The 19,852-nt window shown below is 39.8% G+C and overlaps 1 protein-coding gene across 2 annotated transcripts in view; it reads right to left on the bottom strand.

Annotated features, from left to right (window-relative positions):
* LOC111218786 (tissue factor pathway inhibitor-like) overlaps positions 1 to 11,586 on the bottom strand; it is a 46,755-nt gene extending 35,169 nt beyond the window's left edge. For both annotated transcript variants that reach the window (XM_022741258.1, XM_022741259.1), the window contains exon 1: positions 11,416 to 11,586. In XM_022741258.1, the coding sequence (XP_022596979.1) occupies positions 11,416 to 11,503 (88 nt within the window). In that variant the 5' untranslated portion in view covers positions 11,504 to 11,586. The remainder of the gene's footprint in view (positions 1 to 11,415) is intronic.
* Between the last annotated feature and the right edge of the window lie 8,266 nt (positions 11,587 to 19,852).

The raw sequence follows: 19,852 nt of genomic DNA, 5'->3' as shown, positions 1-19,852 counted from the left end.
CGTAAATAATTACCCATGAAAGTTCAGCTGAGTTTACACTTTTCTTTTTGTTCTATCTCCAAATCAGCAGCATCTTTTTCCCTCCTCTCTGATATGTTATCCTGTTATTATTGTAGACTTCTCTATTGTTGATTTACTCTTTAAACAAGACTGTATGTTCAGACGAAATAAATTTCAGAGGCGGCAGAAATTGCAAACAAAGGAAAGACATGATTAGAAAGGGGATCACCAGAGTCATTAGGATTCATCAATTAATCGTGAATGTCTGTACCACATTTTGAGTCCCGACCCATCCTGGTGATGTTGAGATATTTCACAAGAGGGTTGCCAAGGTTCATCCTCTGGGGACTGTGAATGTACATACAAAATTTCATGGCAATCCATGCAATAGTTCCAAGAGTCAAGCTGCTAGCTTGGTTAAAAAAGCAAATAATAAATGTAATAGTAATAAATGAAATAAAAAGTAATAAATGAAGCTAAGCGTGAGTTCAATCAGGAAGACTATCTTTAGGCCTCTTTCTTTCACAATTCTTTCTCGCTCTCTCTCACACCACTTCTTGTATTCAGCTGACTTCAGGTGTTTATGGTAACCAATCGGATTTCACCACGATCTCAACCAGCCAGTAACGTTGTCGCTGTCAAACTTGAAAATCTGTTCTCCCTTCATCTTCTGTCAGCTACCATTTGCTTTCGGTGGCGTATTGCTGCGAACCCCCCCGCCCCACCCCACCCACCCACCCACACCCCCCCACCCAGCCTTCACCCCCCTTTTCACATATGAAGAACTCATGACGAGGTCTAATCGGAAGACACTCTCACATCCTCACTTTCCTCTCTTGTTTTTGCACATGGGAATAAAAGTTCATTCACTGTCTCAGAATGAAGCCTCTCCTGATGGAACTGCTATTTTGTTATTTCTCATTAATGGTACATTAACATACACAACAACCTGTTCAGTTTCAGATGACAGGAGAACTAAGAAGCAGATGTATGAGGTGCTACAACCGGAACAGACCATTAGAATATTCAAAGCATAAAAAAGACTGAATTACACAGCAGGGGATCTGAGAAACTGAGTGTTCAAATACGAATATATAATCTATTATTTGCAGTATTGAACTATTCAACTTCCTTAGAAACCCAGATACGCCCATATCCTGCTGTGGCAGATTTCCAGTAATAGAGCATTGCTACTATTACAGTTCTTCCATTCTCACACCCAGAGTTTAAACTACATGTGATAGGTAAGTCCCATAGTTTTATACATGTAACCATGTTTGAATCAACAGCCAGCTGCCGAATTTCTATCTGAAAATACTGGAAAACTGGCAAAGAAAGAGCTTGCTGGCATGTTTTTCATTTTTTCATTATTGACTCATGGTCAGGTTAATCTGTTTAAAGGTCTTGTAGATGATAGAGTGCCACTCTGATGAAGGTAAGATAGCTGAATACATTCAGTAAATAAACCACGGTGCACTGGACCTTCATTGAACCTGACACTGCTCTGCACCCCCGCTGTGTTCTCAAAGTTAGGAAGTGTGGGACTGAAAGTAAAGAAAGACAGATCCCAACACATTACCCATAGACACCCAGCCATGACCCAGCGGTAGGTGTCTCTCTCTTTCCCTAAAAAGCTGATATTAATTCAGCCTCAAACTTGTCATTTTTTCACGTTACATTTTGTCATTTAACACGTTCCCCCCTGTGAGCAGCTTCGGAAAAAGCTTGATTTCAATGAGAATGGACATCAAGTCAAAAACAAGACACCCGGCATCCACCCCCACCTTGTCTGAACCGGCACAGAGTGAAGACAAATCATCACTTGTTCACTGAGTGCTACTTCAGCAAGTCCAGGCTTAGTCCACCTCTCTCTTTTATTCCCTAAACCTTTTGTAAGCTTGACGCACATCAGTTGTTATGGTTGAGTGAAAAGCTTTCAAATAGGTCTGCACACCTTCTTGTGAGGCAGGAGGTACTGTTTTTTTTTCTCTACTAGGCACACATCATATCAAGAAAAAACTGGGCTGAATTTTTATACTCTGCAAAATATATTTTAAATGAAAATTACACAGTGGCTTCAGAGTATTCAGACCCCTGCATGTTATACATTTCATTTAACGGATAAAATTGTTGCCACTCAATCTAAAAACAAACAATTTTTTACACATTTTTTGCAAATTCATTAAAAATCAAAAACTGCAATCTCTTATTTACAAAAGTATTCAAATGCTTTGTTGTGGCTCCAAACTGTGATCAGGTGCCTCCTGTTTGCTTCAACTGTCCTTGAGACGTGTCTAGAACTCGATTCCACCTATGGCTAATTGGACTGATTGGACACACCTGTGCACAAAAGTTCCCTCAGTTCACGCCGCACGTCATCAAGCCAGGACTCTTCCTTGAGTCGGCCGTCCAGCCAGACAGAGGGACTGGGGTGAGCGAGAACCCAACGGTCTCTCTAACAGAGCTTCAGGTGTCCTCTGCAGAGATGGGGGAATCTGCCGGAAGGACGACCATCCATCAAGCCTTTATGGTCGAGTGGCTACATGGAAGCCACTTTGAGTAAAGGGCATATGACAGCCTGCTTGGAGTTTGCCAAACTGTGTTTAAAAAGGACTCTGAGAGTGTGAAGAAAAAGATTGTCTGGTCTGATGAGGCAGAACCTGAACTTTACATCTGGCTAAACGCCAGCATCATGCTATGGGGGCCTTTCAGCAGCAGGGACAGGGAGACTGGTCAGAAATGAGGGAGGTGCACATGACCTGAGACTGTGGCGATGGGTCACCTTTTAAGCACGACGCTGACCTGAAGCGAACAGCCAAGACGATGCTGGAGTGACTTTGGGTCAAGTCTCTGGTTTTCTGTGACTGGCCCAGTCCAGACTTAAACCCCATAAAGCATCTGTGAAGGAACCTGGCAGCTCACAGACGCTTGAGAGGATCTGCCAGGAAGAATGGGGGGGGAAACCTGCCCAAATCCAGACGTGCGGGGCTGGTAGAGATTAAATTAAGGGTCTGTGTACTTTTGTAAATGATAGACTTCTGTGTTTGATTTTTTTTTTTTAAATAAATTTGCTAATATTTCTAAAAACATGTTTTCACTTGATCATTAGGTGATATTGAGTGGTAGATGGATGTGAAAACAATGGCAGCTTCATCCATCTACAATTAAATCAACAACAACAATAAACTGTGCAACAAGTGGTGATGTCTGAATACTCTCTGAAGTCACTGTATATCTTCTAATGTTTCCATTCAGGCATCTGTGCATTGCTCATTTCCACAGTGACTAACAACAAGTGTTATCTCACACAAGTTCAGTGTCCTATAATACACATCACTTCCTGAAACTCTCCCCCTTAAATAAACCCCCTTACAATTATCAGCACTATACGACTCATACAGGAAACACCACCATAGTCTTATCCATCTGCAGATGGCCAGTTGAACTCTGCCGCAAAAAACTTTTCCAGGCTCGAGGAAAGATACCACTTTATCTTTTCAAACAAAGCAAAGGGAGTGAGTCATTAAGGCATGAACACAACAGAACCACATCCCTAATTGGTTTCCTTGTTGGTGTCATTCACCCCCAGTGCAAAATGTGAAATATTTATCCAATTATGCGTCAACATTTAAGAGATTACAGCTCCCTGTAAGCTACAGAGAGACACTAATAATGAATCCCCAGCTGCAGACTCTGCTGTCCACACACTGTCCGTCTAGTGTTGTCAAAACTGAACCACGTCTGTGGGTTTGTTTTTTTTTTGTTTTTTTTCCCCCAGTCCAATGTGTGTCACCACAGGAATATTATGCATCATCCCTTTAGCTCAGACAGAAACCAGAAGGAAAAAGACAGGAGTTGTCTATTAAATGTGTCTCTTAACTTGACGGTGTCTCTTCTTTGGCCTCCATTATCATATTTAATTTGCTATAGTTATTCTGTATGTGCTAAGCATGGGCAGTGAAGTCAGGGACTGTCCAGTATTTTAGATATAATCTTAGAAAATGCATGTGTGAACTGTAGGTGTATTTTTTTTCTGTATTACATAGCAACCACACAGGTCGTTTGTTTCAACCCTCTGAAGCGTCCAATAGGAGTGTCCGCTCAAATAGTGCCTCTACGGCAGCGGTTAAAATAAGTACTTCCTCAACATTAGACTATGTTTGTTGTCATGGTTACAATATAAACAGCCAGTTTCAGATGGGAATCGAACACTGCTGTGTCATATTCCTGTGTTTTGTTGACCCGTCCGTCCTCTACAACCTCCTCCTGCCGTGGACTTTGTCTCTCTTCATACTACATCACCACACTTCTCCCTTTGCTCCTGTCATTAGTACTACGACTTCTACATGTCACCTAGCAACAAAATGAAACTATGGCTCATGCTAACCTGCTGCACAGGCGACCTATGGGCTCATTTATTTAGAGGGCAGTCCCAGCAAAAAAAAATCCTGTAATTAATCCTTCACCTTTGTGACATGACATGTAGGGCTGTAACTAACAATCGTTTTCAATATCAGCTATTATTAATATCAATTAGGGCTGCACAATTAATTAGACATACTAAGTTTACATAACACTGGATAATGTGGAACCAGAGAATGTTTGTCGTTTTTACTTGATAAATGACTTAAATGATTCATCGACTATCCAAGCTGTTGCCGATTAGATCTATGTTGATAGACTAACTAATTAAGCCACTAATCATTTCTGCCCTAATGATATGAGGTGTATAAAGAACTTTTTTTACAACACATTATTTGACCTGACATCTGTCTTTGTGAACAGGAAAGGATTTTTTATCAGAGATGTTGCACTGTGTAACTTTCAACTTTAAACTGTAAACTACACCTCAAGTCAGTAAAAGCGCTAAACACAGAGTAAATGACGTGTTCAGTGCTACTCACAGCAGCTACTTAGCAGCGCTAATATGAAAATGCTGCATGTCTGTGTCTGACACGACCCAGGCAGACACAGAAGAACAACTGTTGGCTGTTCTGAAGCCGTACCGATTCCAGCTGTAACATCGCATCACGAAACTCGTTTTTATCCACTTGGTGCAATGTATCTCTGTGAGCTGATTGCCTGTGAGCAGAGCTATCTTCTCCTGCTAGTGAGCAAATGAGATGGCAAAGAGATTTCTCGCTTGTCGGTTTTGGAAGCGAGTCTGCTCTCTTCTCTGCTGTTACTGCAAAAAGAAAAAAAGGCTAACTTAACGATCTTGTCAAGTTGGTGGGGGGATGACCTAGGAGACAGTATCTTCTCTCTAAATACAGAGCCAAGTGAGTCTCCTTTGCCCATTCCTACAGGTGACAGTGCACAGGACACAGATTAACCTGAGGCTGATGCTCTGCACATTTATCATCTCTCCAGCTGTGTTAAACTCAAGTGGTCAGCCATTTGCTCTTACACTTACACTATCATGTTGCAAACTAGTCAGTTTTTTTTATTATTTTTTATTTTTTTTATCTGTGATTCAAAGGTTTGATGCTCAGACGCAGTTTCCCTGGAGCAAAGTCTTTTGTTTGAGAGTCTGTGTTCTACACAAGATGAATCAAATGTGGAAATTTTGTGATTTGTGCTTCTGTTAATTGTTTTACTATATATTGCTAAGAAAAAAAACGCTTGGAGTTAACTCAGCAGACGTATCTCCCCAGTATTCTTGTCTGTCTTGTTCATCACTCCCACTCACGGCTGAAAAATCACACTCATCTTGTTCCCTAAAGCCTTCCTTCCGTCATGTTAGACAAGGAGGTGTCCTTTATCTTATATTCTGCAGCAGTTGAATCAGCAAGACCTTTTGAACTCAGACAAACAAAAATTACAGATTGTCCCCAATCCATTGCATAATGCAAGTGTCATAATGAGTTCACGACTCCCACTCAGCTCTGGAGCCTCTTTATCCTTTTGTGTATTAATATGCAGCAGTGGTTCACATATTATATAATAAATTATATATTAAATATAAACCATATAGTCACTCTAGTTTATTGAAGTAGTGAGAGAAAAAGATAGAAACATGATAACTAGACCATCAGTGTACTAGCTGCAGGCTTCACCTTCAGCAGGATTAAACCATTTGACCCTCTGAGAAATACAGCGACCGGCAGTGATGCTGCGTTGGGAGCAAGCTGGGAATGTCAGAACTAGGTCACATGCACCAATGGGATTCAATCAAGCCTGTTTTTTCCATTTCAGAACGATGTCACCTCTTGAGATTTATGCTGACGTCCAAGGCAGCAATGATCAAGAAGCTGGAAATTGCTTCATTACAGCAAAGATTATGAATTTCTTGCTGTCATTATGACCAGCGCAGCTCATTTCATCGACTGACAATTATTGTGTAATCCATACAGCCGAGTTTAAACACCACAAAACAAAAACAAACACAACAACAGATGTGCTGGGGCTAGTCTTCGGCCGATATTCAATAATATTGAATATTGTGATGTTTCCCACCATAAGCGATATTTATCATTAGCATTTTTTGCAGTTTTGCACAGTCTGCCCTGGTGCCGAGTCCGACCCTCATTTCAACGCTTTGTTTACTGTACATTTTACCTTGGCACATGACAAATAAAAAAAAAAACATTAAAAAAGAACATCTGAAACATGAAATATAATAATAATATATTATACAAAAAACACCTGAAACATATGTACAATAACATAAGTATGAAAATAAGAATGTTTTTTTTTTTTTCAGAAATTAAATGCAGAGCTGTTTTGGAGTCTTTTGGTTCAAATCCAAGTCAAGTCTCACTTCTTTAGATGGAAAACCCAAGTGCAGTTTCAAGTATTTGTCAAGTATGTAGAAGGCTTCCATATGTCCACTCTCAAGTCCTCGAGTCCACTCTACACTCCACTCTGCTAACTCCACTCAACATCCAGCTGCAAGTAATGAATCAAAGCTTCTCTCAGTGTTCATTTCTAGGTAGATAGATAAGTAATAAGAACACTAAAGGCAAATATTTTAATATATGTCTTTACTGCAAAAAGCAGCAAGATGAGTTTTAGTCTGTTTGTAAAGTTATAGTTTCTATACAACATTGTTCCTGTGTTTTCATCTGAACTCCTCCCTGTCAATAGCTCAGTGGAAGGTGAAATGATAAAGCAGCATGGTGCAGTGGAAGTAAAATAAACACAACAGGCAGCCCTTGTCAATATAAATATAAATAAAATTAAATTTCAAGTTTGTCTGTCTTTACAGTTTTGCACAATTGCTCAATCACATTTCTCTAATGAGTTCACTTCAGTAAAACTCCCAGTTTTCTTCACAGCTCAGCACAACAGTGAATCTCACAATCCGAAATGCACTAATGCAACAAACACAAGTCATTCATATTTCAAAATCAACTCTTGCAGCAGAACACTGTCAGCATTCGTCTTCCAACAAGAAAACTTTGTCATTCACATGCACACAGACTCTAACAACAGGTGGCTTTACAATAGGCGCAGTAACACTATCGATTACAGTATTCAGAAAACCAGAAGAAGAAAGAAGCTGGTTCACACTGACTGTGGTGCTGACTGCGTGGGGAGTTTTGGCAAAGCAAACTTATTGTAGTATCAAGAAATCTCAGTTAGCAATTATAAAAAACTGTAATTCAGTTCAGTTAAGTTGACAAACAGTAGCTCACATTACAACTACCCTAATGAAATGGATAGTATTAGTTCAGTTAACAAAAAGAATTATGTTAGAATAATTTAATAATTTGTACAAAAATATTGATCTGTATAAATATTTTGAAGCTATAGAGCAGTGGTTGTCAAGTTTTTTCACATCAAGTACCCTTGAACTGTCACAAATTAGTCAAGTCTCCAGTCAAGTCTCAAGACGAGTCTTCAAGAAGTCAAGTCCCACAGCAGATGAGTCCAAGTGAACTGTCAAGTCTGCGGTTACCGTTAAATAGATTTTTAGTAGTCAGTCATAGAAAAACGACAACGTAAAATAATTAAATGTGTTGGCACATCAAACTAAATATCAGAATGTATAAAAAAAAGTATTAATTAAAACCAATAGGACCAAAGGCAGAGACTGAACACTAATACAAAGTGGGGGTGGATGCATGCATGTGCAAACAGAGAACAGACAGAATATTTTGATTTGCATCATTCAGGGAAAATGACATGCAGTTTTTGTTCATTAAGTATCTGTATTATAGTGCTGCAGTGGCTCCTTGACAGAGGTGCTGCTTTTGCTGCAGTGAAATTGCTTGTAGGTCAGATTCATGTTGAGACCAAACAGACATTTTCTTGTTTAAAAAAACAAAACAAAAAGTATGTATGCTGGTAAGTCCAGAAAACATTAGGCTACACCTAATAAGTGTCAAGGCAGAGAAGTGTCTACACTTTACAGTTATAGGTGTATTCATCTAATGGTGAAATGGTTTTTAGTGACAGTTTAGGTCAGTACTTTTCTGAAGTCTACCCCGTACTGCAAATGCTAATTAAGACGGCACATGCTACACAGACTCCTCTCTCTCTATGGCCCGAGGCTCCCTAATAAAAGGACTACTTCAAACAGCGAGTGAGCATCTAATTAAATTTCTCCACAAATTAATGAGACACAATGTTTACGCCTCCACGAGACGATTAGTGAAGCAACCAGAGCTGTGCACCAATGATACTGATGTTAAGTTTCAAAGAGACTCAGTGAGGCCCTTATTGTTTCACCTAAATGATATGCAAATAATAAAAACTAATGCTCCTCTATGTGCAAAACCTTCTTGAAGGCCAGTGGAGTGTAAATGGGCCAAACTGCCTCTCTGTATTTATCTAAAGCTTGTTTTCTCTTATCTCTGATGGGTGACAAATATAATTGCAAAATGTTAATGTGTTTTTGTAATACCGCCTGCAGGCTCAATTTTTCTTTGGTATATTTAAGCACTCAGCACATTTGTCCTCGTGTGCTTTAAGGTTAAAACGATGAACGTGTGATGTTTGCAAATGTTCAACCATCAATAAATGTCAGTTGATGGATTGTGGGAAATCTTATTCACATGCAAAAGATGTTAAACGCTTGTTTGAGGAGACGGTATGAAAATATTAGATTCTTTAAAGAATAAACCTCAGATACATTCAAATTCAAATATATTCAGACAAGATACAACATGTTCTGCCATGTGCTGTTTGCTCTGACAACACAATAGCTTTATGCTAGCACCATGTGATATTACCGTTATTTCGAGGTGCAGGAAAAGTATATTTATCTGTTTCATCAAAGGATAATAACGTCCTGTCCAGTTGGATTTTCTGCTGGAAACTAAAGTGTAACTGAAGTGTTCAATGGACAGAACCAATAGGAAGCTGCCAATCCTCTCATCAGCTTTTGAGTAAAGTGACCAGTGAGCCCAACTCTCATGTTATTCAAGATACAGAACCAAAATCTGACCGAAGGTAAGCCTGTAACTAATAACTGTTCTCAATAGAGCTAGACTGACAGGTACATCAGCCAATCTTATTGGCCAATCAGTAGCAAGAAAGTGCAAAATGAGGTTTTAAGTAATTTCGAAGTAGTGTCTGCATTACATAGCATCTCCACCAGAGAGCACTGCTTTGTTTCAAGCTTATGTTCTGCTTAGCATGCATCATTAAAAAACAAATAATGAATCCATATCAAGAATGTTTTTTCATGTTGTGTTTCAACATGTAAACATATTACTATTAGCAAATATGTCATTTTTGAATTTTTAAAACTCCAAAATATCGATATGGGTTGGGTTAAAATGTTCATAGTTTATTTGTTGCCAATGACAAAACGATGAATAGGAAAAAGTGTAACGTGAACTACTTGAACAAAGCTAAGTTTCTTTAAGTTGGCAGCTAAGTGAGATACAACTTTTAATTACAATGCAAAAGACTGGATGTCCCATAACCTTTAATATTTTAATTCTAAGAAATTACCCTTGGCCTGGAACACAGTACCAACAAAATACAGCCACTCCTCAGCCCCTCAGGCCTAACATTACCTCAGCCCCCCAAATATCTGCCTGTTGTTTTTTGACTGTGGCTTGAGCCTGAGGCAAAATATAAAGATATGAGTCCAGTCATGTTATCAGCTCAAGAGAAGAGTATCTTTCAAAGTAAGATCAAATTACTTACTGACACAGAGAAAATAACAAATGCTTTTATATATGGCCCAGGCTCTCTGTGGCAGTTATTTTGTGGTATATTGATTATTCATATAATATAATGATATATGCCAGTAATAGTGATTGGTTTCTGGACTGTGGAAATATATATTACAAGGCTGCCACGTCTACTGTATTTTAGGAAAAGGTTTTGACACTGGGAACAGTCTATTATATATCCGATCTACATCAGCTTTGATAACAATGTTTACAGGAATTATTTGTAAAATGTTTTTAGAGACAACAATGTGTCACATTTTGTCTCCATAAGAGCGTTTCTAGACTTAAGTTCTGCTCATAGACTGTAAATGCTCCTTCCATACTGGCGAATGATGCACAAACCCGGCTGAGAGATAAGAGAAGAAACACACTGACCCTAAAGGCATACAGTGAAAGTTGCAGTTCATCAGCAGACCTCTCCTCCGCCTGAAGCCAATATATGACCTAACACTTTTAGAAGGACCTTTCTGTACTTTCCTCTTAGCTGCATAGCTTTCATTAGTCCAGCTTAGTGTTTGCTCTCAGGGATGTAGGAAGGGAAGAGGAGTATTACTGCTTCTCCTCCACTTTGGACCAGGCCTGCCTCCACTGAGACCTTTGTAGCTTGCTGGGTATGTGACACCCAATCCCAGCAGCCTCATTACCGCCTGCAGACTGTGGTTACTACATGACAAGACAGGAGGAAGTGCCAGGCGGTTCAGGTGTGGGTCGTGGCCGGTACGAGAACTGCTGTCGATCTGGACTTTGGCACTGGATGACGCCACATCTCCCCCCCACAGTAATAAGGACTTGAGCGGCCTCCAACACAACAAAACAAACTAAGTAGTGCAGCGGCTGCGGTGTTGACACAAGAGAGGGATTTCAGTAAAAGCACTGATTAAAGTATGAGAGCTTGTATTATTAGTCCGAGGGATGTTACACATTATTATCACCTCCTGCGCAAAACTGCAATATACAGTTGCCACTTTGTTATTTTTACGAGTTTTAGTTTAACGAGTCTCCCTGAAGAGCAATTATTCCGCTTGAAAGGGAGTTGAATACATATCACAGCGAAAATAACCCACACTATTGGTTGACACACTAAATGCAACTTTCAAAAAACATTAAACTCAAGCTAGAACGTATAATAGTGTGAATGTGTGTACAACGTTTGGATTCGGTTCAATTTTACGCACGAGTTTCGGAGGAAAACTTTGCCCTACTGTGGAAGCAAAACAGAGCAGTCGAGCCGTGAAAACAGTTAAAATAATAATCTGCCCGCACATTTATTATTTATTCATCTTACCTTGTCTATGTCCTCTGCAAGACCCCAAACGGGCGACACAGGAGAGCGAAACGGCGCACAGAAGCCACCACTTGTTTGACAGAGCCATGCTGCTGAACGGAGGGACTGGTCCGCGCTGAACGTAAAGTTTAGAGTGAAACTTCAAGTTGAAGGGCTGAAGTTGTGTGTCCGTGTGTGTGTGTGTGTGTGTATATATATGTGTGTGTGTGTCTGTGTGTCTGTGTGTGTGCGTACTTCCGTTTGATAACACAGTCCGAAATTGAAATTTCCAGTAATTTCTTGGAAGGACAGTGAAATATTCCCCTGAGTCATAACGTTTACTGTCGAATTAAATGAAAAACAATTAGAATATTTAATAGTGTTTTATCATTTCACCTGTCTCCACCACTTATTATTTTTGCCAAAAAAGGAGTATGACGTAAGCTTTAATTAGCTTTAATAATAATAATAATAATAATAATAGGATTTTAGACAACAAAGGCATCTAATCAGATAATTGATCCTGCTGTTTAGAAGGCACACAACTCTCTCTCTCTCTCTCTCTCTCTCTCTCTCTCTCTCTCACACTATCTATCTATCTATCTATCTCTCTGTTGGGAGCTGATGAACTGTAGCGAGCGGGCCCCAGGTTGCATCTTTTCAACCCCTCAACAACACTTTAATCCGCAGCAATTCATCTCACAGTGATGAGAAATTTTCATCTGAAGCCCATTACCCAGACTCAGCTGTCTGTTTCATTCAGGAAATTCGTACCTGAGTAATGGGTTTTGGAGAGGGGTTGAAACGCCTTTCAGCTCTTCCAGGCCTCTGCCAGTGACACACAGTGTAATTTAGCTTCATGTTGGCACATACATACTGAAATTATAGTCTGCCAGCACCTTTGCACCCCAGACTTTCATAACTTGAATGATTTCATTACACTGTGTTAAATACTGCATTGAATTTATGTACAGTAACACACTGTTAAATAGAGATGGCTGCACTTCTGCCAAGGCTGAGGATTTGATACACAGTTGGGGGTCACACAGAATAAAAATCCATGCTTTCATTGTCATGCATGGAAATTCACAAGAGTTTTTCGTCTTCAAGTCCAAGTCAGAGTTTACAGATTGGGTGTCATCTGTTGTAGAGACTGTATAGCCCTCTCAGACAAATCTGTGACTTGAGGATTAAGAAATAAAATTTCTGGTGTTTAAATGAAAGAGGTTTTCAGCGGCGTAGCAGCCACAGTAAATTGGGCTACTTCACATATTGGAGACTCCGCATGGCCACAAACAGTAACAATAGCAACATAATTTGAAACTCAATATTTAAACATTTTCACAACAGAAAGATAAACTGCACACAGACACCATAAAGGAGGTCCTGACCAGGAAATAGTCTGGCACATAACCCCTCAAAAAAACAGCTAATTGTCATTTTCACACTTTGTATGGACTAAAGGAGCTATTAGTAAGTTTTGTGAATGTGAACTTGACTAGCCTGCACAGAACCCTGACCTCAACCTTATTGGACACCTTTGGGGTGAACTGGAAAGATAACATCATCACTATGTTCACTGCATCACCATCCATAACCAGCTGTTTCTAACCATTCACACTTGAGCGTAAGTTCAATTTCATTCAGGTCACTTCAAAATTAGGGCAACAAAACCACTGGTTATAAGGTTCACAGATTAGAAACCGACTACACCAAAATTAAGGGATCATATTTTTGTGACTTTCACTATGTGTCAGCAACCTTCTAGCTAAAATGTAACTTACCATATAAGGAGGGGAACATCTATGTACCAAAGACCTCCCCTTTGAATATTGAAAAATACAGTAACTGTAACTGTAGGTACTCAAATTCTTAACTAAGGGTTTTGGCTCTCAGATAAGTGACTGTTATAATTGTTCAATTGATCAACTAAATCATATTTGTATTCCTTATTAACTCCAAGTGCTGTCAAAGAAAGTGAAAGACATTGCAAATTGTTCCAGCACTGCTGGCCACTCTGTCTTTAGAGCTGCCAAGACAAGCTGTCCTTCCAGACAAGACTGTGACAGGGGGTCCTGGTTCAACTCCCCAGAACAGCTGGGAAAATCTGTGCAGGGAAAGTTAATATTTGTTTCCTCTCCCTGGAGAGACGCTGAGGTACCATCATGTCAGCCTCCTCAACCGCAACTGCTCTCATGGAGCTCATAAACAGCCAGGAGCAGTAGACGGTGGTCATAATGGGGAGTTTCTGGGAGTTACTGTGTGGAACTTAATGAGTGTGATGTAGAATAGGAAAAGGGCAAAGATGCTCAGTTCACCTTCCTTTGACAAATAAAGGTTTGAAACAAAGCAATAAAATTATTAAAAAAAAGTGTGATATCTCTAAATGTCTTTAAGATAATTGAGTGTGACACTTTCATGTGGATCTTATGAGTCAGTTAAATCACATCAACCGCCCTGAGTAAACTATGACTATTTCATTGTGCATGGGTCAATATCTACCGGAGCGATATCAATTCAAGTGTGTCATCGTTAATAAAGGTTTGATATTCTGAGGTGCAGTCTGCTGTTTTCAAATAGGTTCAAACCACTCCCAAACAGCAGCTGTTTCCTATGAATTACATTCATTTGCAGTGATTCCAAAATAGCAATTAAGGCTTAGATTAATTTCAGGTTTAATTTTAGATTTAATTGTGAAAAAAGCTCCAACAACCCCCCCCCTCCACATTACCTAACACCAGGCAGACACATTTAGCATCTATCTGATGAACATAGAGGAACATTAAGCAGCTAAAATGACAGATATTTCCTTCTGGAGTTGGAGGAGACCAAAACAGAGCTAAAAGGAGAGTCAATATTACGTTTGTCACATGGATAGAAACAAATGCCAATGTTGCTCTGTGTCTATTGAATGTGAACATAGGCAAGTGTTTGCTAACATGTTAGCCAATAACAACTAATGTGGAAGGTGTGGGGGCTGACAGGTTGGTGAATCTGCCCCCAGGAGGCCAAACTATTAATCAATGCAGGTTAAACCTTCATTAACCATAATGCCATTAACATGTTGTTTCCATAAAATTAACCAAGTGATTTTACCCACACTTGAATTCACAGGTGCCAATGTTTTGCAAACAATGTATCTGATATGTTTAAAGATTGTTTCCCCCAGAATGCATTTTGCTTTCTCAAATTAGCCAATATTTATAATAATATAGCAGGAGATGTGTGGGAAACTGGTTTTAAAATGTCTGTCTGTGGTGTATGTACAAACATATAGTAAGTATTTACATTAAATGTATAGGAAATGTAAATGTACAGTCAGATGACATTTGGTCTTGACTTAAGATAATAACACTCAATTTTAATATTCCTGAAACGAGAGAAACCACACAGGCACAAATTTCTCACCCCACAGGCAGATTTCTTCTTGTTTAGAGAAAATTAGCCTTGAAGGCTGAAAATGAGACTGAATCAATTTGCAACACACCACAGTCCACAGTCTTGGTGCTTTTCAGTGTGTGTGTTCCTGAGTTTGTGCGCTTGGTTGTACATTTGTGCACATGTGTGGGATGTCAGTGGACAAGAATGTGTCTGTCTGTGAGACTAATCATGCAACACTATTACTCACTGTGTTCAGGGAAACTGTGAATCTGTGCCCCCCCCCCACCACCTTCTCAGTGGAAAGCTGGTGAGGGAGAGAAAGTAAAAGTCACATGGTGAAATCTCCAGAAAATCCCTGATGGAATTTCCTGTGTGCTAATTTTCCCACAACTCCTGACACTTTGTGGCTTGTAGGGAGCTGATGAATGACGTTATTGTCTGCCCTCTGTTTTCAATGACTGTACTCTTGGTAACTTCACAGAGAAATGGGAGTCCTTAATTCTATCTGTCTCCAGAAAAGAAAATATATTACAGATGCAGATGGCACATGGAGCTATTGTTGATCGGAAGAAATGTTGAATTTCTTTACAGTATATTTAGAAAAGGAAATAAATGATAAATTAATATCCTGCAAAATTTGATGCTTTACACCATCTTTTTTAGTATTCAATATTCATTAGTTGTTCATTTAGTTTGACACAATATTGTTAATTATACAATACATAGCTAATGTTAGCTAGCTAGGTAGCATTAACAGCTGTTTACTGTACCAGTTTAGAAGTATTGTTGTGAGTTCAGTGTCAAACTTCATTCCTTTACTGACCAAGAGCTGTCCCCAGTGGTGGAAAGCAACACCAGTGTTAATTCTTGTCTCCTTCAGGTCTTTTCTTCTGCTAAAGTTAGTATGCTAACCAGCTGGCCAACTCATCAGTCTGTTATAACCTCTTGTCTTGTAAACACAGCGATGGATGAAGCTCTTGTCAAGCGACAGTCACCACCACCGCTTCCAAAGAGAAACCACTTTCGGCAGCAGAGAAAACTTACAAAACCATTGAACAAGAAGAGGTTGCAACAAGATTCTGTAAATATTGTGGAAAATATGACTGTAATAGTGCATTTACTTTTGTTTAATGGATTAATTTGACAAAAATTACAATCTCCACATCGATCCACATAGGATTTAAGTTGAGGTGGAGATACAACAACATCTCCACCTCAGCCAAGTGTAAGAACTATATTTTTTTAATTTAGTATCCACACAAGCTTTTATGCACGAATTGAGGATGCGCATATAAACGGTGGCGAGAAACACTCTTATTTCTTGGCTATAAAAGGTCACAAACCAATAAAAGACTGAGAACAGACGTCAACATATCTACACCTGAAGGCTTTAACTGTTGCTGCTATTATTTTCCTTTCCAAAGGGTGTTGCAGGTCAGCATGATGGCTTGTCTGACAATGACCAAACACTTCCCCCTTGTGGAGAATCAGCCAGCTGTTGTATGGTTTTGAGTTAGTGAGGGTGTTATAAGCCCGTCCCCAGAAGTTTATGCATCAAAAATAAGGAATAAAAACATTTTCTTATTTCCCTCTTTGATACGTGTAATTCTGCAAACAGAAGTACACCCAGCAGCCATCATTCTCTGTCCTACTGCAGCTCTACCCAAAAGACTTGTATTAAGCCTTGCTCAAGACCACTTCATTCTGCCATGCTCTGTCTTGCTCAGATAACACTCACAGTCCTTTAGCTCCATTAGAAATCCTCCACTGCAGCCAAACATGTTTCAAGTTGTAATGGAAGGAAGTTTAAAAGTAGTCAGATGATGTTGGTGGGCGATTTAGAAAGGAGAGTAATGAAGCTTTGACAAAAGTTCATCTTAAAAATATTACTCCTTTTATAAAGTTAAACAAAGCAGCTGACGATTTACATAATACTCCACAGTGAGATAACCTTCAGATCAATAATTAATTTAATGAGCCAGTAGAAGTCTTTGTCTGACAAAGGATGGTCCTTGAGTATAGACTCGTAGTGTGTGGGTTGAAATCTGTGGCCACTTATAAATAAAGGTTCAGAGACTGAGTCACAGCTACAACACCTGCTGGCGTTAATGTGAACCTCTCCCGCTGGATTCTGTAACCACCTGGTGCACTTCATTATCTGTCTCAGTGTAATCTCTGTAACTTCTCGGGGGCCCAGGGGCCAGTGAATAAGCAGCTCTCTTTGATGTAAAATGGTGCCATGATTACAGTCCAAACAATTTATAGCGTCTACAGCAGCGTTATAGAATGTCTGAACAGTTAATTTTTTTCACTCCTGGCACACAGAGGGGGGATATACAAAAGCTCTCCCACCTGGAGCTGGAATACAGGCTACTGTTGCTTTGATATCAGGAGGAAATAGCACAGCATCATTGTGTACATTACTGTTTATAGCCTCGTACATCCGTTCCCTTAGCACCCAGCTTACATTAATCTCAAGTCTCAGTTAAATATATTAGATGCTTTAATTGCATCTCCAGGAGATGATGAGTAATTTTGCATCTGGAGGGAGACACACTAATATCATATTTGCATTCCTGAATAAATACAGCAAAAAATAAACTTGTTGATTCTTGTTGTGCAAAATGTCACAAGTTAGGGTGGGAACGGATTGAAGTGCATTGATGGATGAGGACATTTTAATTGGATTTTCTTTCTTCTGTGCAATTAACATTTAAGTTATGTAAGTTAAAACAAGCAAAATCAAACATCATTAAGTATAACATCCTCTGTGCCATCAAGTATCGTAGTCATATTATTGCAGGCGCCTTGCAGGGTTTGCAAAGGCTTATTGGGCTGGAAAGTAATTCAAACATCCTAACCCTAATCCTAACCCTAACCCCGATATGTGGATAACATGCAATAATTTAACACTCACAATGCCTCTTTTCTGTATTGAGTACTTCTACTATTAACACTTACACTTCTATTCAAATTCAAAGATGCTTTATTGACATGAAAGTTGTAGAAAAGCAATGCAGCCAAAGCATCAAAATACAACAAACACCAAGATCAATACACCTTTATATTAATGATATATTTACAGTATGTTATTTGTACATCATGTGTATATAAAACAGAGAGAGAAAAACAGATAAAATATAAATAAATGCACATATTCATATATAATTTGAATAAAACAACTACTACTACAACTGAGGGTTCTATGAGAAAGTTTGCGTTGAAGAGTGGATTTGGCAAAATGCATAGTAAGAAGGACAAAGACATTTCAGATGAAGAGGAAAAAGACGAAGAAGAAGAAGAAGAAGAAGAAGAGGACACCATGGAAAAGGAGACGGACAGATGCTCAAAGGAAGAGATTGAAGAGACTAAGGCTGAAGAAAAGATAACAAAAAGCATAATTCAACCAGAGAAAGAAGAGGAATATGTCAGCCAAGTGACCGAGCAGGACATCAGGACGCAGGAGTCCATTGATAATGAAGCCACAGCCGAAAAACCAGCCAAGATGAAATTTTTCAAAAGCCTAAAGACAACATTAAAGAAAGGCTTTAGCAAAAACATGAACCCTGTGGATGTAGAGGCAGAGGAGGACGATGCTACAGTGGAACAGCAAACATCTGTTGGTCTGGAGCAACCATTTATTGAAGACTTTGAAGAGACTAAGGCTGATGAACTGATAACAAAAGATGTTATTCAATCAGATATATCTGAGAAAGACGAAAAGGAAGAAGAGAAAGAAAAAAGAGAGGAAGTCAGGATCCCTGAGACAGGATTATCCTCCAGACTCTTCACCAGGTCACATGAGAGCAAGGAGGAAGCTTTATCCGCTTCTTCTTCAAGCTCCACCAGAGCCATCAACGAAGAACCAAATATGACCATCAGTCAAGTGACTGAGCAGGACGTCAGGACACAGGAGACCTATTTATTATATTGAACTGTCTTCTGTTGCCTTTTTGTTCAACTTTGAAATATTGTTTTTACTTGTTTTTACTAACCATTGTTGTTGTTGATCTTTAAATTCTTACAAGGATCAGAAAGAGCAGTATGAAGCTCCAGCTGAACAAACGTCTTTCGCTCTGGAACAACAATTCACTGAGCCTCTTGAAGAGAGACGTGCAGAGGCTGAAGATGAGCTGGTCATGGAGATACATTCAGCATCATCCTCAGAAGAAGACGGACCTACTGAGTTTTCCCAGGGGGACAATGAAGCAGCAGCAGACCAGACACCTGTGCCAAACATGTCTCCTGTAATAAGGAGATTCTTCCAGAGTCTCACTGAAGAGTAAGTTCTTTATTTTCTCACTAAAACTCTAGTGGATGCTTGAAGACATTTACACATTTGTGTGCATTATTTGTGTTTCACCCTTTGATTCTGTTCTTTCTTTTGAAGACAATGGAGGGAAGTAAGCGAAGGCGTCTACAATCGAGATGTGAAGGAGAAGCTGATCGATATGTGCGTGGACTTGCTGAAGTTCATCTCAGACTCGGTCATAAGAAACGTCTTGCGGTCACTCAGTCAGTTATCCACCACATCTCGCACCGCCATCCTGAAGAGCCCCATTTCCTCCGAGCATCTGAAAAAGTTTTTCAACTATGACGTCGAGAGTAGCGTGGAAAGCTCCTTCAGCCAGGCTGTCAGTGATACCATCGGTGCAGATATCCCCGTCAGCATCTCACCTGACTTCACGGAGGCCATCGCCACTGAGGCTCTCGATGTGGTCAACCCTGTCCTTTCTGTGGCCATTAAAGCCTCAGTGGTTAAAGGATCCTCCAGTGCTGTTTCTCCTACCAGTTCCCAGGTGTCAAAGGACAGAGCAGGGAAGAAGACTCTGGCAGGAGCCATTAAAACGATGAAATCCATCCTGACAGGACGAGGCTCTCTCGTCAAGAGAAGGGTCCTGAAACAGAAAACCCCGGAGCCTCACACCGAGAAGGAAGAGCCCGTGTGGATAAGTTTCACTGCAAGGCCGATGACACAGGACTCCCCCTCTCCTCTGATGTCCTCCACCAGAAAAGACCCGCCCCTGTCTGAAGCTACAACAGATGAGGTCTGCAGCACCACCTCAAAGGTAAGGCA

The sequence above is a fragment of the Seriola dumerili genome, unplaced genomic scaffold (genome assembly GCF_002260705.1).
Source record: "Seriola dumerili isolate Sdu_G_001 unplaced genomic scaffold, Sdu_1.0 BDQW01000052.1, whole genome shotgun sequence".
In the NCBI taxonomy this organism is placed as follows: Eukaryota; Metazoa; Chordata; class Actinopteri; order Carangiformes; family Carangidae; genus Seriola; species Seriola dumerili.
Note: the sequence above shows the minus strand (reverse complement) of the source record. Positions and strands in the feature narration are given on the sequence as shown.